A 20,540-nucleotide genomic window follows, 5' to 3' on the forward strand; every position below is an offset into this window, starting at 1 on the left:
CTTGAAAATTCTTTTGCATCTTTGTAGCATTAGAGCGCATATCCTCCAGAACTTTTGTTAACTTATTAAGCTTCTCCTCAGATGCTCTAAAAGTAGAGCTGACTGAACTTGCACTTGTAGATGACGAGTCACTTACAAATCCATATAAGCGTCCTTTAGAAGGACCTCCAGTTATATCATACCAAGTTGAGAGATCGAATGAAGTCTGGGAAGAAACATCAGTGAAACCCAATTTTGCGAGGTATTCTTCCTGTGCAAGTACATTAGATAAAGGAACATTTATGTAATAAAAGTCTAATAAAATTTCTCAATATATATACCAACCAATATTTAAATATCAATGACAAATTATCCTTACACTAATTCTTTTGGATCTGTTGTCGATGAACTTCCTAATTCTTTTATTTTTTCTATGACATATTTGAAATACCTCGAGAACAGTTACTTTTCTACCAAGTTCTTTTTCCTATAATTTACAAAACAATATTAGTTCACAATATTGCAAGTCTAACATAGATATATTTATAAATTAATTAAATATGCAATTTATCCAACATTAGACAAATAGATAGTTATGGAAATTTATTTCTAACATAACATATCAACCAAGTGGTTTGTGAAGAGAGTTGGACGTGAAGTAAAATACCATATACATATATGTGCAAATTACTAATTTATATGCTTTCTAAATAATAAAACTTAAAAATTAAAATAAAAGAAACAACTGACTAATATCTCATTACATAATTAATGTTATTCTAAAATATTAAATTAAAGATAAATTTATAATATAATTTATTTGATGTTTTTATATATTTAAATTTTTTTAATAAATACTTATTATTTACACACTTTAGCATTAACATAAAAAATATAGACATTAATATATGGTATACATGCTATATTATATATAATACTTTATGCTTATAGTAATATATTTGTAAATGCCTATAAAGATGATAGTAACTTTATATTATATTTAATAAAATACTTTAAAATTTAAAAACTTTTATATTATATATAAATTTTGGTAACACATATTTACATATTTTATATTCATATTTTTTTTTATTTTATGTTTTCAAAATAATATATAACTTTGTCACTAAAAATCTTGCAATTATAATTTTATTAAAAGTTATTTTAGCAATACAAAGAAAAAGCCACCTATTCCTAATTTATTGGGAATATATAGCTAAAAATTATGGTAAATGGGAAAATCGCTAATCTCATACTTATGGGAATGAACTCTGCTAAATACGAATCAATCATATGATAAGTGTAACACACTTGTTGTGTGATTAATGTACAATTTAAAAAAATGACGAATCATACAGCAAGTTTATCACACTTGCTTTCTAATTGGATTGATTCGATCAAATTTGGTCAAAAAAAAATTCGATTATACCGAGCATGTATTTGGAATGAGTTTATAAATGTTCATTCCATTCCTAATTTATTATTTCATACGAATCATACCCTAAATATTTTGAATAAAAATTTATCGATAGGGATTCATTAATTAAAGAAATGGTTATTTATATAAATATATATAACTATATTTTTTTGGGTCATCTTCGTAACCTACATTTTGTCAGTCGAAATGAATTATTTTAAGATTTTAAACCTTAATAAACAGTACCTTTTTCTTTATTTACAAAAATGTCAGATAAATATAATTGATAAAAGACATAATAAAAAAAATGTGGTTATTTAAATTTTGTTAATATTTTTTTATATACATATATCGAGTGTGCTCGACAACACTAATAAAAATATAATTAAAAAAATCGACATGTTTCAAAATTGTCCTTCACATGACAACTTTTGTTGCTTGAAAATAGTACAAAACGACAAATGCCCCAAGTTACCGTAGCTAACAACCCTTTACGAGAGGATCCCATATATGTTGCCCTTTCTTGTCCTAAATCAAAATGGGAACCTCATGAAATAATTGACATCATCTCTCAACCATTATTAATATAGGGTTTTCAGGTTGTTGTTTGGATGATCACAGCAAAGCCATGAGCGGCATCAGTGGACTCTTGTGCCCCCAAAGATTTTCCTCTATTCATGGCACATGAAGGGTTTGCCCTTTTCAGACATAATAAGCCCTTCCTTGTATCAACCCCCGTAGTCCCACAAGATAGAGATCCAACATATATTTTTAATTCTTTATTTCTACGAAAATTTTATAATAGTCTCAAAATTGAAAATATTCGACACAGTTAATTCATAATTAATGATCTCGAATTGAAAAAACTCGACACATTTAATTATCTACTTTACCGGATGTATAAGAGTAAATGTGTTGAGTTTCTTCAGTTTTGAAAATCACGTAAAACATAGGACTAAACGTCTCGAGTTTTCTCAATTTTGAACATCCTTTTTGTTTGTTTTTTTATTTGTTTTCGGGCACACTGAGACCACTAGAAAAAAAGAAAAAACAGGTTAGTAGGGACTGACATTTTCAACAAACTTTATCAGCAACGCCTTTTGTGATGGATTGCAGATTGATAACACTTGTATCTTGACTCTATTGCCAATTCCGTCGAGAAGCTCTTGCGAAAAATAACAAATCCAATCATCATTCGAAAATTGATGGAACTTTGGTATAAAATCACTTGTCCATTGGTATAAAGATTCCCACTTGAAAATTATAGTTGGTATCGAGTTTTACCAATCCTAATTAATTATTTATATTGTATATGTAGATATATATACGTATACACGACTAGATTATTAGTCTAAAATCAAATTAAATTGAATTTAAATTAAAATTTTCAATCATGAACTAGTCCCTATATATACACACACCCTTGGCTTTTTCTTTACAACACACTTTCGAACTTTCCTTGCTACCCTCTTCATGTTTCTCTCTCGACCCCTCTTTTCTCAATGCAAATTTTTCGGTCTTGTCAAGAAAGTTATAGTCCGAATCAGGTTTTGTCGAGTTAGACCTTCATAGTATATGTTTAGATATATAGATTGCTCCTTAAACTCTCCACATGCTACTTACCCCAACCCTTCTTTCTCCCCAACACATATTTCCTCAAGAGTAAACCCTTAAAATTTCCTACAATTCACAAACACCTCATGCAATGACTATTCCTTGCATGATCAAGAACCAATCCTCCATGACTCACCATGCCACCAAACACAAAAAACAACAAGAAGAAACCCTAATCTTTGATGCATCGGTGATCCTACACCAATCCCACATACCCCCGGATTTCATATGGCCCGATGATGAAAAGCCCCAACCCAACCCTTCAGAACTCCACGTCCCGCTCATTGACCTAACTGGCTTCCTCGTTGGTGACCCTGCCGCCTCAGCTAGGGCGGCAAACCTGGTCGGCCAAGCATGCAAGCATCACGGTTTCTTTTTAGTGGTGAACCACGGCGTTGATGCCAGTCTCATAGCAAATGCTCATCGTTATATGGATGATTTCTTCGAGCAGCCACTTGAAAAGAAGCAAAGGGCTCAGAGGAAACTCGGTGAGCATTGTGGTTATGCTAGTAGCTTCACAGGAAGGTTCTCCTCCAAGCTGCCATGGAAAGAAACTCTCTCCTTCGAGTATTCAGAAGAAAAGGGCTCTTCCCACATTGTTGAGGACTACTTCTGCAGGACTCTGGGTGAAGATTTTGCAAACTTAGGGTATGGAACATGTTTTTATGTTGTTTAGTTCTTGAAGTATTTTCTAATAAGAGAAATGATAGATATATGCCGCTAACAAAGATATCCTCGTACTCGTAATAAGATCTAAATAATCGTGAGTTGATAAATATAAAAAGAAAAAAAATCTTTGTCCGAACTTGATTTGACTACTGAATTAATCATACAACAATCCATTGAACATCCTTGTTTTAGTATTACTATACAGCAACCAAAAGCACATGTAATTTTATCTGCCGACTGATTTGAGTTTGGTCAAATTAGGTACGTACAAAGTGAAATGACCAAACTAATAGTACACAATGTTTACTAACTCGGACAATGCTTTCAAATATTCGATCATTTCAATCCATAAATATGTGCAGGAAAGTCTACCAAGACTATTGTAGTGCAATGAGCACACTTTCAACACGAATAATGGAGCTCCTGTCCATGAGCTTGGGTGTGGCTCATACTCATTTCAATGAGTTTTTCAGAGAAAACGAGTCAATAATGAGATTGAACTACTATCCACCATGCCAAAAGCCAGATGAAACCCTAGGCACCGGACCTCATTGTGACCCAACATCAGTCACCATCCTCCACCAGGACAACGTCGGTGGACTCCAGGTGTTTGTCGACAAGGAATGGCAGTCGATACCTCCCAACTTCAATGCCTTTGTTGTCAACATAGGTGATACATTCATGGTAAGTTGAATAGATGTATATATCACTAGCTATAACCAATGATGATAAACCAACTATTAAGGGTTTTCTTTTCTTGAAATTAACTTTTGTCATGCATGCTTTCTTGGCTAATTTAGGCACTCTCAAATGGGAGGTACAAGAGTTGTTTGCACAGGGCAGTGGTGAACAGCAGGTGTCCTAGGAAATCACTTGCTTTCTTTCTTTGTCCGAGAAAGGACAAAGTGGTGAGCCCACCACATGAATTGGTGGATTCCAATCACCCAAGATTATGTCCAGACTTCACATGGCCAACCCTTCTTGAGTTCACACAAAAACATTACAGGGCTGACATGAACACCCTCCAAACCTTCTCCCATTGGCTGCAGAAGAAACAAAAACAAACATCCCATTTAGGTCTTGTAATTCATTCATAAGTACTCCCACGTTGTCTTAGTTCCATGAATTCTGGCCCACATCGAGTCTGGTCAAATCTCATCCCATCAACAAGAATTTCATGTAAAAATGTATGTATAAATTTGAAGAGACGACGACAGTGTTTCGTTTAGACAAATATAATTAAGGGTGAATGGAATAATAAGTTAATAGTTGTAAGGGGCAACTATATATGTATTTCTGTAACCATATATGTATGAATGATTTGTCAATGTCTTTAATTATCACATTCTAACATATCTTCACCTCTCTCTTTGTCTTCCTATAATTAGTGCACAACAACAAATATGGTATCCAATGTAGACGCCTACCATTGAAAGGGACTACTATAACTTATTATTGATTTATTATAGGTTAAATAAATTTTTTTACCACCAAACTACTCTATACGTACATCTTCACATGTTAATACATACGAGCGTATGTTTTCACCCTTACAGTACAAGAAAATAATTTAATAGATATTAAAATTTGATACTAAATTTATTTTAGATCGATCCATCATGACGCATAAGACCCAAATTTCATATGAGTCTATTGTTTGTTTATTATCTTGAGCTATATAAAGCCTAAGTTTATATGGATCTTAATTAATTTAGAACCCAATTATTAGTTTAACTTTCAATTAATATTTTATTCTAAAATTATGACTTTGACAAGAATGTGTTTCAAATCATTTAATGTGATCACTTAAAACTTATTTTATGAAGGCTTCAAACCAATCATGAAAAAGATAATTCAATTTTGTGTAAACGCAAACCGACCTTAGCTCAGTTGGTAGAGCGGAGGACTGTAGTGTGAATCATAGCTATCCTTAGGTCGCTGGTTCGAATCCGGCAGGTCGGACAATTTATCCTTTTGTCTTCCAATTTTCACTTCTATATTACTTTTAAGTTTTTATATATAGGACACTCAGCTCAGGTATGTCTGTATAATTAATATAACCTAAAAACTGTTTATCAATATAATAATCAAATAATTAATATATGCGGGTTCCTATTGTTACTTCTCATAAATATTATTTTGACACCCCCTCTACCTTTTGGTTATAAACATTTAGTAATAAAAAAATTTAATCTTTTAATTTTAAAAATTTATGTCTTTTATACTTTATAATTTTTTAATTTAACTATTTCATTAATTTATTAACTAAATAATTTAATATTTTAATTTTAAGAGGGGTAAATTACATACAGATTCAATAAGAAGATTAATAAAATAATTTTAGATTTAGTAAAAATAATATAAAAATATATGAGGTGATATTTTTTATTCCCATAAATATTACTTTGACCACCCTTCTATCTTTTCGTAAAAATTTACATACAAATAAAAATAAAAAATTAAACAAATATAATTTGTGCGAGTGTTATAACCTGATTTTCATTTAGTATTTCAATTAAGATGTGAAATATTATATAATGATTCAGTAAAAATACATGGGGTCATATTATATATTGGGTCAGCATGTACATCATGGGAAACCATCCTAAATTAAGTAATTTAATCGTTAGACACATCTCAAAATCAACATATAACCCTATAAATATAGACCTGCTTTGATATCACCCAAATGTGGCTCCTCCTCCATAATCACATTTAATTACCCTAACAAACTCATATTTATCTCGATAAGATAACTAATAAAGTCAACATTTGACAAACACCTCAAGCTCATTACATACTTCATCAGAGTTTCTAACTATTATAAAGTATCGCAATTTAATATTCTTGTCTCCATATAACTACAGCTCCCGACTTAGGATGACACTGCTGACCCACCTATAAAGTTGGCAACTGACTTACGATCTAACTAGATGAATTACTGTTTTCTATCTCCTGAAAAAAATAGATAGTAAATTTATTAGTTGTTACCTCAGTAAGTATTAGCTAATTAGCCTATATATACACATATAGGCACGTATAATATAAATTCAATTTCATTCCATGACCACAATCAATAAGTATTCTTTTTATAATCACAAAGTTGCAATTTCAATAATACCAATCAATTGATGCTTATCACACCATTTCATGAATTACGAAGTAATAATGCCAATAATCAAGCGAAACTAATATTAGAATCAAACACCATCCACAACATGATTTATACATAATTGAAGTTTAGTTTTATTAATTATTAATTATTTTTTTTGGGTCCTGCTTAGCCTAACTTGATCGTATTCAATAGTTCTGTCGGCTCTAATCCTCTCAATCAATAATACCATGTAACTTCCAGCACAGGATACCCATCGTATGTGATATCTCCACACTGGCCAAGTGTGTAGCAATCCCAGCACAGGACATCACACTGAACTTGGTACCTCTACACCACACCAGTGTGTAGCCGTCAGCATAGGATATCCCGCTTTGCTCGAGATATCCTTGTACCATTCGCGCTACGGTACCTAGCTGTATATTCATCTTTCTCATATCACATATATATCATCATGAGCACACAGCTCGTCATCAATCACGTCATGTCATTGTAAACCATTGAATATGCCCCACATTAGGTAAGTCGTTTTCTCATCTTAATAAATCATTCACATTTTGTCAACTCCATTCGACACTCATCTCAATGTGTCATCCGTACATTAACAACTTTATAATTTAACTCCACTCAATCATCAAATAGCAACGTGTCACAATCTCGTGTCCTATAATGAACTGTAAAATGTATAAATCGATAATTTTGTAGTTTCTTCATAAAACAATAGATCATATTTGTATTTTAACTAATCATTAAATATCTCCCTCTACAAAATCCATATCTTTATTCCATTTTCTTCTATATAAAGTAGAGACGAGTATGTTTCCATCAATATATATCTTGATATATTAAAATCAGTGCTTATATTTTTAAAAATTATCCTTACCGCCCCTAAATCTGTAATCTTCACAGTATGAGCATTGCTCCCTAATTAAATCATAACTTTAATTATAACAACTAACTTTCAAAATTGATTTAGTATAATAAACTAGACATAATAAGCCTTCCAATGGTGTATGATTTGTATTTTAAATCATAGGAGTTAATTTTATTAAAATCTCTCTTTTTCATCTACTTGATTTTCCTTGATAGAATCTCTGTCACAACTTATATATTTTCTCAGACAAAAATACAATTGATACAAGTTCCATTAATACATAACATATATTACCAATTCGGATTGGGATTCTAGGGCGTCAGGGTCTTAAAGCATGCGATGGGGAAAGGGAGAGATTTTAGGGGGCGGGTATGCGAGGACAAGGTTTCAAGGGTCTCGAGTTGCACGATCATGATGGAAACCGGGATTTCAGGGGCTGGGCAACATTGGGGTTTAGGAGTTCAAGGGGTGGGGATGGCGAGGCAGCCAACAAGATGCGTTTTCAAAGGGCTTGGGGTAGCAGGGCTATAGGTCGGGTTGTGAATGGACGGGATGTAGGTGTGGATTTTATAATTTTTTTAAAATTACTTTTATTTTATATAATTTATGTGTTTTAGTCTAATATTTTTTTAAGGGATATTTGTCTAAATTTTGCATTTGAATAGGGAGTATAGTTGTACTTACAACTATATTATTTTGGGGTGTAACTGTAGTTTTGTAAAAGAAAAGAGTGGGTATATTTTGGCCTAATTTTAGAGGTGTCAATATTATCTACCCATACAATTTTATAGTATTCTTTTTTAATTTGTACACGCATTGTGTGTGCGTGGACTGCTGCTAATTTTAAAATAAAAAGTGTAACAATATTTGAAGTGGAGATTATCTTCTTATTCTTCTCTCCAAATTTCAATTCAAGGAGTTAAAACTTATTTTCGGATGTAAATGCGTACTATCCTCTGATTTTGTGGAGCAGGCGATGTCAATTTGAAATATATCATTAAAACTTGAAAGATTTGATGTCAAGAAAAACGTGGAACTTTCGCAATTTCAAAGCTTCATCATGGTAGAGACTTTAGACTTGAATTTTTTTTATTCATTGTATGGATCATCAGTTAATGGATTGTACTTAAACATATTTTTGCCCAATTATCTAATACAAAATTTAAAGAAAAAAAGACTTTATCTTAGATCGATCCATCATGACACATAAAACCCACATTTCTTATGCGCGTATTGATAATTTATTATGCTGAGTATATGTTAAACCAAATTTTTTATAGACCTTAATTTGAAATTTAATTATTTATTAATTTATTTTTACTTTTAATTAGTATTCTATACTAAAATTTTGATGTTGACAATGAATTAAAAATTTATTTAATATATAATCATTTAAAATTTATTTTATGAATGCTTAATGGCAATCATTTTACCAGTCAAGCCGGAGGATCTTACGTCTTTTAATAATATGAGTAAGGGTAAACGCAAACCGACCTTAGCTCAGTTGGTAGAGCGGAGGACTGTAGTGTGAATCATAGCTATCCTTAGGTCGCTGGTTCGAATCCGGCAGGTCGGACAATTTGCAAATTTATCCCTTTTTTTTTATTTTTTTATTTTTGGGTTCAATTACACTTTATTAATTTCATATTTTTTTACTTATTATCTCAAATCAATATTATTTTATATACTCGCAAAAATCGCATGTAATAATAATATATATATATATGATATAACAACACTTTATTAATTTCATATTTTTTTACTTATTATCTCAAATCAATATTATTTTATATACTCGCAATGTAATAATATATATATATATATATATATATGATATAACAACTCGCAATTACATGATAATTGAAGTATGGGGTATTTCAAATGTACAAAGTAATTGTATCATATGCCACAAATTATAATATTTTTTTGTTAAATAAAATAGGGTAAATTACAATTATCTACCCTTAGATTTTGTATAATTATAGATACTTTTTTATTGTTTGAAAAATTATTAATTATATCTCTGTGATTTTAATAACCGTCTAATAATTAGCCCGTTTCATTAGTCTCTATTAGGGGTTTTATCAATGTTTTGTGTGAACCGATCGAAATGTCCTTATGGATTTATCTGTAAAAACTTTTGATTTTTTTATTAAGTAAATGGATAATTTTTTTATACTTTTCAAATTTTTTTATCCAGTTAGTTTGATATTTTTTAAAATAAAAAATACAGTAAGGGCATAGTTGACGCTTTCATACCTTCATCGAAAAATTACATAATTTCATCAAATATCAGGAGGTATTTATAATTTTTCAAACAATGAGGGAATATTATAATTATATCAAAGTTCAAGAGAAATCGTTGTAATTTACCCAATAAAAAAATAAAGCATTATTAATATTTGTTATTTAGTGTCGTTTCATAATGCTTTATCCTTTTCCTGTGCTTAAAGAATAAAAAGTATAAGCCCTTTCTCCATCATTTTCCTATCTAGGAATACGAGCGCGTCATAGTTTTATGCCCTGCCTTGAGGAAGAGGGACCTACCTATCCCCTATCTGTCAAAAAGAAAGACAAGGTCTTAGCCTCAACAAGATCCTCAATCTTTCGAACTACGAGGTTTCCCTTGAAAGATCTTATGTCATGTTGTCCCATCCAAAAAAAGCAAGTAATGTACATTTTAAGCAAATACAGGGGCTAATTTTACATATTTACAGGGCAATTATTTATAGTGGCACCATGGACAACTTCATGAAACTCAATGAAGAATAATTTTGTATACCTTAAAGCAAAAAAGGTTTATAGTCATTACGAAGATCACAGACGACCAACAATCCTAGGTAGCCTTGGCAATTTATTGAAATAAGCTACTCTTGCAATAAAAAAGTGGAAAAAAGGAGAAAAGAGAATTGGACGACATTGTTCAGAAAAATACGCGACTCGAATTAAGACCACAAAAAAGAAAAATCTTGGTCGCCATGGAGAAGAGAGAGAATGCTTCTAAAGTTCAAGAATGGAAACTCTTTAGATGGTTAAGAGAAAATGAAGTTCAATTTGTCAGAAAGATACCGATATACCCCCTTTTCATGCATAGGGTTGTTGAGATCATTTATTACAAAAGAAGGGTAAATACAAAATAAGTGAATAAATCAACGAGGACAATCGTGTCCAAAAAATGTAATCAAATTGTGGTTGTGATAAAATTACAACTCAATTCAAATGATAATGTCAATCACATATGAATAGTGTTTTATCACGAGCTTCAACCAAAAGTCACGAGCCGACTCTTCTCCATATAAACGAATCACTCGAGCAGCACACAAATTAAACTCTTACGAGGAAAATAAAAAATGACGCGTTCTACGTTCCACAAATTAATCCAATTATTTTTAACCTCATCATATTGCATCCGATAGCTCTAATTTATAATTTTGTTGACAAACTTAAGTTCTAGAAAAAACAACCTTAATTTCCTCGAAACTCGTGCCATATACATGTTGACACTAGAAATTTAACGCGACTAAATCTTGAAATTAAAATTGAAAACATTATGGCCGCAACGTGGTTAATTTAAAAACTACAGGGCCAGACATACCATCACTCTAATTCTCCTCCTAACTTCATTCTCGATTCCATCTGTTAAAAAGTTGCACTAATTACATTAAGGCTATTACCATCCCACGTAATAATACGAGGGAGGTTTAAAGTATCTATTACACCATAAGAAAAGAAAAAAGAGCTTTTCGAATGTGTCTAAGCTTACATTATTTCATAACATGACGCGATAAACAGATCCTACTTTCTTATGTAGATGTAATATTACTAGGAGGTCTGCGTCATCACAGCGGAAACCATCGTGTTCATGCCGCACATACCGTGCCCTCTGCACAAACGGTAGTATCCATGTTCCCCCCATCGCTTGCCCCACGAGTTCTTGATGATCCAGTACGGCTTGTACCCCAATCGCAGGATGGAGTAGCCTCTAGAGCCGTAGCCCACAAGAAGAACGCCATGGTTGACCCACCGCTTGCCACAAATTAGCGGGCATGAGACGCCACCAATGTATGTTTGCATGAACACAGCGTTGAGCCCGACTGCATCAATTCCAACATATCAAGTCTTCATTCGTTATGCAACGATAACTGCACTTTTATAGCCACGAAGCGCGAAGAAATCAATAGGAGGACAAGAACGGTCATATTAGCGATACCTGCAAGAGGACCATGACGGACTAAATGGGCAGCGATCTGATTCTCGTTTATGGGGATGGTCGTAAAGTTGGCAACTCTGACAGCCACCTTTTCAGGTCTAAATTTACATTCACCTCGTTTTCCGGTATAAGGATACGACTCCTCTTCCTCTATTCCTCCAGCCTCGATCAGGTACTTGTATGCATTCGTCATCAACCCCCCCATGCATCCATCATCGCAAGCTCTCCTCTCCTTTGCATCACACTTCACACATACAAACATAACCAATTGGTTTATATTTTTTGAGGTTTGGCATTGTATTTAACAGCATCACTTAATACAATGCGACTGAAACTAATTCATCACCGCATGATCACAGTCGACAAGCTGTTGCTCGCTAAGATTCAAGAGCTTCCCAGTCGCAATGAAGTTCGCTCCTTCAATCGCTCCGGTGGTGCTAAATGCCCAGCAAGACCCGCACGTGCCCTGGGATTATGGAGTACAAAGAAATCGATCCTCAAATGCAATTTGCATACAACAGTTTAATGAATGTCAGCTTACCGGCTAGCCGAAACAAATTAAACTTCAGCAAGCTGTAATACTCACGTATATATACATAAATTTTCTCTAAATCCAATTTTTACCCCGAAAAATGGTTACTTCAGAAGTAGTTAACACTTGCTCTCAACCACAACTTTTCACGAAAATATGACAATAATAATGTACACAACTTCAATTTTTTTTATTATCATTTACAAACACATACAGGTAAAATTCGAAAGAGAAAAAATTGCAATTTGCATGTGTTAAGGAAATGAGCAATTTACCCCTTTGAAAAATAAAACCACAATTTACCACCTGTGTTATTAGAAATAGAACAGAATACACCCATAGATGCAACGGTGCACTACTCCGTCCCATGTGCATCTAGGCACAATATCAATAAAAATATTATTTTTTATATACATATTTGATTAAATAAATTAATACATATATATTTTACATAAATAATATTTAATATATTAATATTATATAGCTAATTATATAAAAATAATATATATATATATGTATATATCCTTTCTTCATTTTTGTCTAGTCCATGGACCGCCGCCTACCGCCACCATCTCCTTCCGCTTGAGCCGTCGCCGCCCCTTCCGCCTCCCCATTCCCAAGGCCTCGCACTGCCGCCCCGCCACCTCCACCGTGCCCAGGTCCCCCCCCCCCCCCCAAGATCCCTTGTCCAAATCCGCCCCCAGCCTCCATCACCCTTTCCTCCTTCCCCCTCCTCATCCTCCTGCCAGCCTCTCTCCCTCTATATATACATATATATATAGACAAATAGTTTTTATTATAAAAATTTATATACATTCAACTTTAAATTATATATAATATATAAATTTTATTTATATTTACTTAAGTTTAAACTGTTACTTTAAATTAGATAAAATCTACACTGTTGAGTGTATTGGTCAAATCTGGTACTTAGATTGATTAAGATCCAACGATTATTAAATAAAGATACTGATGTTATTTTAAATTTTAAATTTTAAAAATAAAAAAATAAAAGAAAAAGCATGTGTAACTCACGAAACCCTTTAAGGAGGTAACTTACTCTATTTCTGACAATACAGGGGATAAGTTACTGTTCTATTTTTTCCCAAGGGAGTAAATTGTTCGTTTCCATTAACTCGGGGTAAATTGCATTTACACTAATTCGAAAGTTACTATTATGATCATCTCTTGGGGCTTTCAGGGTTTCTTTAATCAAACAATTCGAAATCAAAATTTTGACAGGCATCAAATACTGAACCAAAAGTTTCATTTTGGTACGCATCAAATACTGAACCAAAAGTTTCATTTTGTTTTGTATAAAGTGTTAATAGAATTTCGATATTCGACTCGGTACTGAAAATGAAAATTTAAAAATATATAACTATGTAAACACCGTAAATACATGCGTAAATACATCACATCATTTCAAGAAATGTTATCACACATTCTTATTGGAAAATAATAATTTATCTAAATCCAAGAAACTTTACTAAATGAATTATAATTTACTGAAATAAATAAATGCACCAAAATAATAATATTAGATGAATATTAAAAAAATACACAAAATTCAAATCACCTGCATCTTGACATCAGTAACAGCACCCTCCTCCCTCCAATCAAAGCTCTCCGGCAAACTCCCCACGTCCAACTCCTCCGCCGCGGCCACTCCATTCTCCCACGGCGCCGCGCCGCCACCGCCTTTCACCCCCATGTACATTCCCTCAAACTCCTCCTCCGAAAGATCGGAGAACTGGGTAACACCATGGACGGCGGTGGGGTCTATGGCCTGGTGCTCAGCGGCCCTGATTAAGTTTTTGGCGAAGATCCCGAGGCGGTGCAGGTACTCCGCCCGTGTAGGGTACTCTTTCCCGTACTCCTGCATGAAACTCTTGAACCGGAGCTCCGCCGCCGTGCCGAGGAGGTGGTGGTTGGCGTGGTAATTTTCTGTAACTTGGAGGATTTTTACGTCATCTTGGGGGCTTTCGTGGAGGGCCAGTGCGCAGGTTAAGAGTGCAAGAACAGACCCAACACCCACTGCGTAGACTAGACCTCCTCCTTTCATTCTAGCTATGGCTGCTTAATCTGTTCGGTCAGGCTGGTTTTGGGTGTGAAGGTATATAGTCGTCATCGATACATGAAAAGGGTTGGCGGTGAATTTTTAGCTTTATTCAATGTTGGCCCTCCAACTCTTATTAATTATATTTTAATCCACTTTACTTGTACATATTCTATATATTTACTTATTTTAATTAAATTAGTACATTAAAATTATTGGTATATCCTTTATTGTAGGCTGTTTGTGATACCATAATATGTTATTAGTTTCACGTTCTCTCATGTTAATCACTTAATTTATTTTTAATAATATATTTATTTTTAATTTTAAAAATTTATATTACATCTATTTAATTATATACATACAAATATTATGTGCTACAGTGACTAATTTAAAACAGAGAAAAGAAAATTGCAGCAACAATTCATAGTAATTAGATAACTAATTTGTCTATTTATCTATACTAATATATATATATATATATATAAAGACTTCCACACTCACAACTGACGGTAAATGACACCGTCCCACTGAGTTTTGTAAAGCTAAAATTACCATTCATTAAGATAACTAATTTATTCAATTTTTTAAATTTTACATTAACTAATAAATTAGTTTTATTTCTTTCTCTCTCTTTTTTTATTTTTTTTTTATCTAGTGTATCGATTTATATATTTTACTCGTATTTATAATATATTTTAAAGTGTGAAAATTTATTTATTATATACATGTAGAAACGACGCACTACAACAGTTAGTCTTAAAAAATATGCATTTTCGAGTTGTACAATTAATTCTAAAATATATCTTTTTGTATACTAGTGATACTTCTTCCTTGCGTGTGTATAATAAATAATTATTTACACTTTAAATATATTATAAATAAAAAAAGATATACAAACCAATATATCACATTAAAAATAAATAAATAAAATAAAACAATAATATAGGGTAATTATCGACACAAATTTTTTTTGTGTGAATGAAATTTCATATTAGTATAAATATATAGATAGTATAGAACTATAAGTAATATAGATGAGAAGAAATTTGAATAAGGGTGGTTGAAAATACATAAATATATTTTTGATAATTTTAAATATTGGTGCCTCAGCGAAGTAATCGTTATTTGTGAGTGGAAATGAGATTTTCTTTTTTATATAATATAGATGAGAATAAAAAAGATTTTATTTGCTTCGTATGATTAACCGTCGTGGCATATCGTCTCTATATACATAGAATAAATAATTTTTTACTTTTTAAATATATTATAAATAATAAAATACAGTAAAAAACCGAAACTAATCATCGACACAATATAAAAATATCATTGTAGTATCAGAAACCATCACTATGTTTGTTTTTATTTCCAAATTATTTTCGAAACAAATCAAAACATACAAAATATTTGTCATCATTCAAAAACACCTAATCATCGACACAACATAAAAATATTATTGTAGTATCAGAAACCATCACTATGTTTGTTTTCATTTCCAAATTATTTTCGAAACAAATCAAAACATACAAAATGTTTGCCATCATTCAAAAATACCTAATCATCGACACAACATAAAAATATTATTGTAGTATCAGAAATCATCACTATGTTTGTTTTCATTTCCAAATTATTTTCGAGATAAATCAAAACATACCAAATGTTTGACATCATTCAAAAACACCTTATTTAGATGTTTTTAACTGTTTCAACATAAATATATACATATATATATACACACACATATACATAAATATATATAAAAAAGACATGATTTGACAATGGATAGTAATTTTTATTTCCCAAAACACAACATTAAACATATAATACTTATTTCAAATTATCTCCAAAAACAAATCTGAACATATATTTTATCTCTAACACACATTTATTTATCTTTGTTTTTCTTTCTTTATTTTCACAAAACACAGCAAAACACTCAAAAAAACGAATCCAAATATTATGCATATGATTTCTGAGTGAAAAAGATAGTTAGTATACATAAAATAATAATTATTTAGCAGCATAAACAAATTAAAGATAAATTTTGACATTGAAATGAAATTAAGGATTAACATTTTTACTTGTAATGATGAAATGGGAATTAAATAAAAGAAAAGAAGGGGTTGAAATGTAATTAGAAGAAGAGTAATTTCGGGTATCCATTCCACATACAGTTGCCGGTTCAAGGTTTCACACGAGAGTCAGCTCGCCATGCAAATCCGTTCGTTGAGAGCAGGACACGTGTACCCTATTTCTCCACGTATTGGGTGCGTTTGCCCCCACTTCTTGGGGCTTGTGCAGATACTTAAATTTTGTTTTTTCTTTTGTTTTTCTTTTTTTAAAAATGGTATTTATCAATTGTATATATAGTGGAATAATCACACTTTCTTCTTTTAAAAATGGCAACCCACTCCTGCGTGGCATCCCATCAAACCCGAGGTCAGCATCTATATTGGACCATATCAGCCCTACGAGGACTCCCTGGAAATTAGGACAACCCAGGAGAAGGGAAGCGCCCCAAAAATCCAAGACTCTTAAACCTAAACGGACTTCCCCCAAAATAGGAGTCCTCCCCTAGGCAAAGATGTGTTGTTGTTGAAGATAAGATTGAATCTTGCCTTATCCCCACATATTTCGCTCCCTTTTCCAAAAATAAAGGAAGTGTGCAAAGTCCCAGTAGAGGAGGACACCTCCTCTATCTATACAGGTTCAGTCCCCTCCAGAATCTGGAAAATTACTCTCTATTTTTCTTTAACATTCGAATTGCACTCTGGTCACAATTTCTCCTACGAATTTCTTAATCATATCTCAAGTACGATTCATTTTTTACAATTATTTATTCCTAAATATGAAACAAACTTGGGCGTCGGAGTGAGAACCTTTATTTTTGCAGGTCCCCCTTTCAGGATTCTTCGCTTCGACCCAAACTTTGAACATGATCCATATCAATTGGACCCGTGGGTTTTTGAACCCATCATTGGCGTCGTCTGTGGGAACTTTGAGTTAAAGATGTGAGTAACAATGGAAATTCCTAGCAACTCCGCAAACAAGCAAAAGGTTGTGGAGGCACCTGGCAATGCCCAAGCTTTGCAAATTGTTGCAGGAACATCCTTGGCCCTCGCCACTAGGGCGATGGTCCTAGGACCCCCCAAACCCGCTAACCCGCTGACTGAGCCTCCACACCATAGTCCCTCCTTAAAGACCTCCTCGAGGGGGCTCCCCCTAGGACTCCTATAGACCATACAACAGATGATCATGGTGGCCATACAGGAGCAAATGGCAATACTAGTCCCAGCCTATGCAGTAACTCCATTAGACGTGGATGACCCTAAGGAAGAAAGTCAAATGGTATCCCTTGTTCCTGCACCGCCTGTCGCAAGTGACTAGGGACCATCTCTCGCAAATCCAGTGAGACGTCCCTCGTTAGTGGGCTCGCACATCTAGAATGCCTGCAGAAAGGCCTCCAAGACGTCCAGTACCAAATCACGGGAACTCCCTCGAAGGAGCAGAAGGGTATGCCCTTTAGTGAAGAAATCATGACAGACGAACTCCCTCTCGACTAGAAAGAGCCCAACCTACCGAAGTACGAAGGAACCACGAATCTGCAGGAACACTTCTCCTACTTTAAGAATATCGCCCTTCTTCACCATTACACCGATGGGTTAACTGTCGTGTATTTATAACCACGCTCATACGGTCAACCCAACAGTGGTTCAAGCAATTGTCCTCGGGATCCATCCGATCATTCGGAGAATTTCTCTCTCAATTTCTCCATCAATTTGCCAGCAATAAACAATGTCAAAAAACACTCATGAGTCTTTTCTCTTTACAATAAAGAGAAGAAAAATCACTGAGGGAATATCTTCAACGCTTTAATTTACCGGCCCTAGAGGTCCCTACGATAGCATTTAATACACTAATTTATGCTTTTACACAGGGATTACAAGATTGGGATTTTTTTCAAATCTTTAACTAAGAAGCCCCCTCGCAATTTTTACAATCTCCTAGCACTAGCTGAACAATACATTAACTTGGAGGAGGCTAAAGAGTACAAGAATGTCGTCCTTGGTGAAAAATGCAAGGAACAAGAGGACGATGACCTACTCCACCTAAACGCCTTCTCAAGATAAGCCCTGTCCTGAGGCAGACATCCCCCTCAAAAAATCCTGCACCTAGGCAGTCATCCTCCTAAAAAACTCCTACACCCAGGTGGGCATCCCCCTCAGAAGATAAGCTCTGCTCTAAGGGGCCATCGCCCTAGAAAAATAAGCCCTGCCCCCAGGCAAGCATCTCCTCACCGAATAAATTTTCACATACAAGCTTCCCTCAAGGAATATCTTTAATATTTTAACTTAATAGTTTTGGAGGTTAATTTTACCACTTTCAATTTTTTAGCATGTGCTTTCTTGTAGGGATTTCACGAGAAAGACATCTCTCTCATAAAAAGCCCTATCTTCGACAAAGGCACAGAGGCCTCTTTGTTGTATATACATATCTTTGTTATTTAATATTTTCTTACAGAAAAATAAAGCCCCACACCAGAGTAGGCACAAAAGGTACCCATTAAGCCCTCCTCCATGGAGACACACTCATAAAAAGCCATATTGCATACAGGCATGAAGTAAGCTCTTTTTTATTCTAAGCATGTTTATGCTACTAACATTTTTTGCAGGAATTCGAAAAAAAAAAAAAAGAGTTCCTTCTTTGACTAACCTGTAAAGACATTTACTCTAATAAATGTCGAAATCTCTATTTATTAGAGTGGGGAGGCTAGCGATGAGCATAAAAATAAGATGGCCCAAAGAGGCCAAACAATCCAAAAAGAAGAAAGAATCGAGAGGCCATAACATCTAAGGAGGGCCAAGTCATGGGAGGCCCAAGAACACTTGATAGGCGGCCTTGGGAGTGTCCCCCAAAAAATTAGATTGGCAAAGGAAGGAAGTTGAAGGCATCCCCTTACTCGGATCATGATCAAAGCCCAATAAAAATTCGGCCCAAAAGGCCCACACACGTGGTAGTCGACTCTCCCACGTGGCATCCCACTCTCCTACGTAGGATCCCATCAATCTCGAGGTCAGCATTCATATTGGACCATATCGGCCCTAGGTGGACCCCCTTGGCAACTAGGACAGCCCAGGAGAAAGGAGGCGCCCAGATACCTAAGACTTTTAAACATAAACGGACTCCCCCTAAAATAGGAATTCTCGCATGAATGAAGTCCTCCCTTAGGTAAAGACGTGTTGTTGTTGAAAATGAGATTGAAATCCTGCCTTATCCCCACATATTTCGCCCCCTTTTTCGAAAATAAATGAAGTATGCAGAGTCCCAACAGAGAGGGAGGGAATAATCTAGAAAATTCCTCTAGTTTTGCTTTAGCATTCGAATTGCATTCTGATCACAATTTCTCCTACAAATTTCTTAATCATATCTCAATTCCGCATTATTATTCATTTTTTACAATTATTTATTCCTAAATCCAAAACTAACTTGGTGTCGGAGTGCTAACGCCTTTTTTGCAGGTCCTCCTTTCAGGATTCGTATTCGCTTCTGCCCAAACTTTGAGTATAGCCCATAGCAATTGGACCCATGCGTTTCTTGAACGCATCACATATAATTAATGCTTTAAAATATATTATAAATAAGAGAAATATATAAATCAGTACATTATGTTGATAAAAAGAAAGAAAGAAAAAATAATAATAACTTATCAATTAATATAAATTTTGAAAAGTAGAATAGGTTAGTTATTTTATCATGAAGGGTATTTTTGACTTCACAAAAAATTGGTGTGGCAGTGTCATTAACTACCGTTTGTAAGTGTGGAAGGGTTTTTTTTTTACTAGCCGTTGTGGCACGTCGTTCTTACGTGCATATAATATATAATTTTTCACGCTTTAAAATATATTACAAATAAGAGTAAAATATATAAACCAGTACATTACATTATAAAAAGAAAGAAAGAAAAAAATAATTTATAAATTAATGTAAATTATAAAAACTTGAATAAGTTAGTTATTTTATCATAAAGAAAAATTTTTATTTTAGAAAAATTAGTGAAGCTGTATTATTAACCG

At 33.6% G+C, this 20,540-nt stretch overlaps 2 protein-coding genes and 2 non-coding genes across 4 annotated transcripts; 3 read left to right on the forward strand and 1 right to left on the reverse strand.

Annotated features, from left to right (window-relative positions):
• The first annotated feature begins 2,867 nt into the window (after positions 1 to 2,867).
• Positions 2,868 to 4,972, forward strand: LOC105174222 (gibberellin 20 oxidase 1-D-like). Its single transcript, XM_011096248.3, has 3 exons — positions 2,868 to 3,658; positions 4,042 to 4,363; positions 4,480 to 4,972. Exons 1-3 carry the CDS (start codon positions 3,102 to 3,104, stop codon positions 4,774 to 4,776), a joined length of 1,176 nt encoding a protein of 391 aa, XP_011094550.1. The 5' UTR covers positions 2,868 to 3,101; the 3' UTR covers positions 4,777 to 4,972.
• A 582-nt stretch (positions 4,973 to 5,554) lies between these two features.
• TRNAY-GUA (transfer RNA tyrosine (anticodon GUA)) lies at positions 5,555 to 5,641 on the forward strand. Its single transcript is given in 2 exon segments — positions 5,555 to 5,591; positions 5,606 to 5,641. It is a non-coding gene; the product is annotated as a tRNA-Tyr (tRNA).
• Positions 5,642 to 9,154: 3,513 nt separating this feature from the next.
• TRNAY-GUA (transfer RNA tyrosine (anticodon GUA)) lies at positions 9,155 to 9,241 on the forward strand. The gene is given in 2 exon segments: positions 9,155 to 9,191; positions 9,206 to 9,241. It is a non-coding gene; the product is annotated as a tRNA-Tyr (tRNA).
• Positions 9,242 to 11,302: 2,061 nt separating this feature from the next.
• On the reverse strand, positions 11,303 to 14,528 carry LOC105174184 (Papain family cysteine protease). The gene is made up of 4 exons (XM_011096204.3): positions 13,987 to 14,528; positions 12,222 to 12,341; positions 11,876 to 12,119; positions 11,303 to 11,759 (listed from the first exon to the last, which is right to left on the reverse strand). Exons 1-4 carry the CDS (start codon positions 14,470 to 14,472, stop codon positions 11,488 to 11,490), a joined length of 1,122 nt encoding a protein of 373 aa, XP_011094506.2. The 5' UTR covers positions 14,473 to 14,528; the 3' UTR covers positions 11,303 to 11,487.
• Positions 14,529 to 20,540: the final 6,012 nt, after the last annotated feature.

The sequence above is a fragment of the Sesamum indicum genome, linkage group LG4, assembly GCF_026168435.1.
Source record: "Sesamum indicum cultivar Baizhima isolate 11 linkage group LG4, ASM2616843v1, whole genome shotgun sequence".
Classification (NCBI taxonomy): domain Eukaryota; kingdom Viridiplantae; phylum Streptophyta; class Magnoliopsida; order Lamiales; family Pedaliaceae; genus Sesamum; species Sesamum indicum.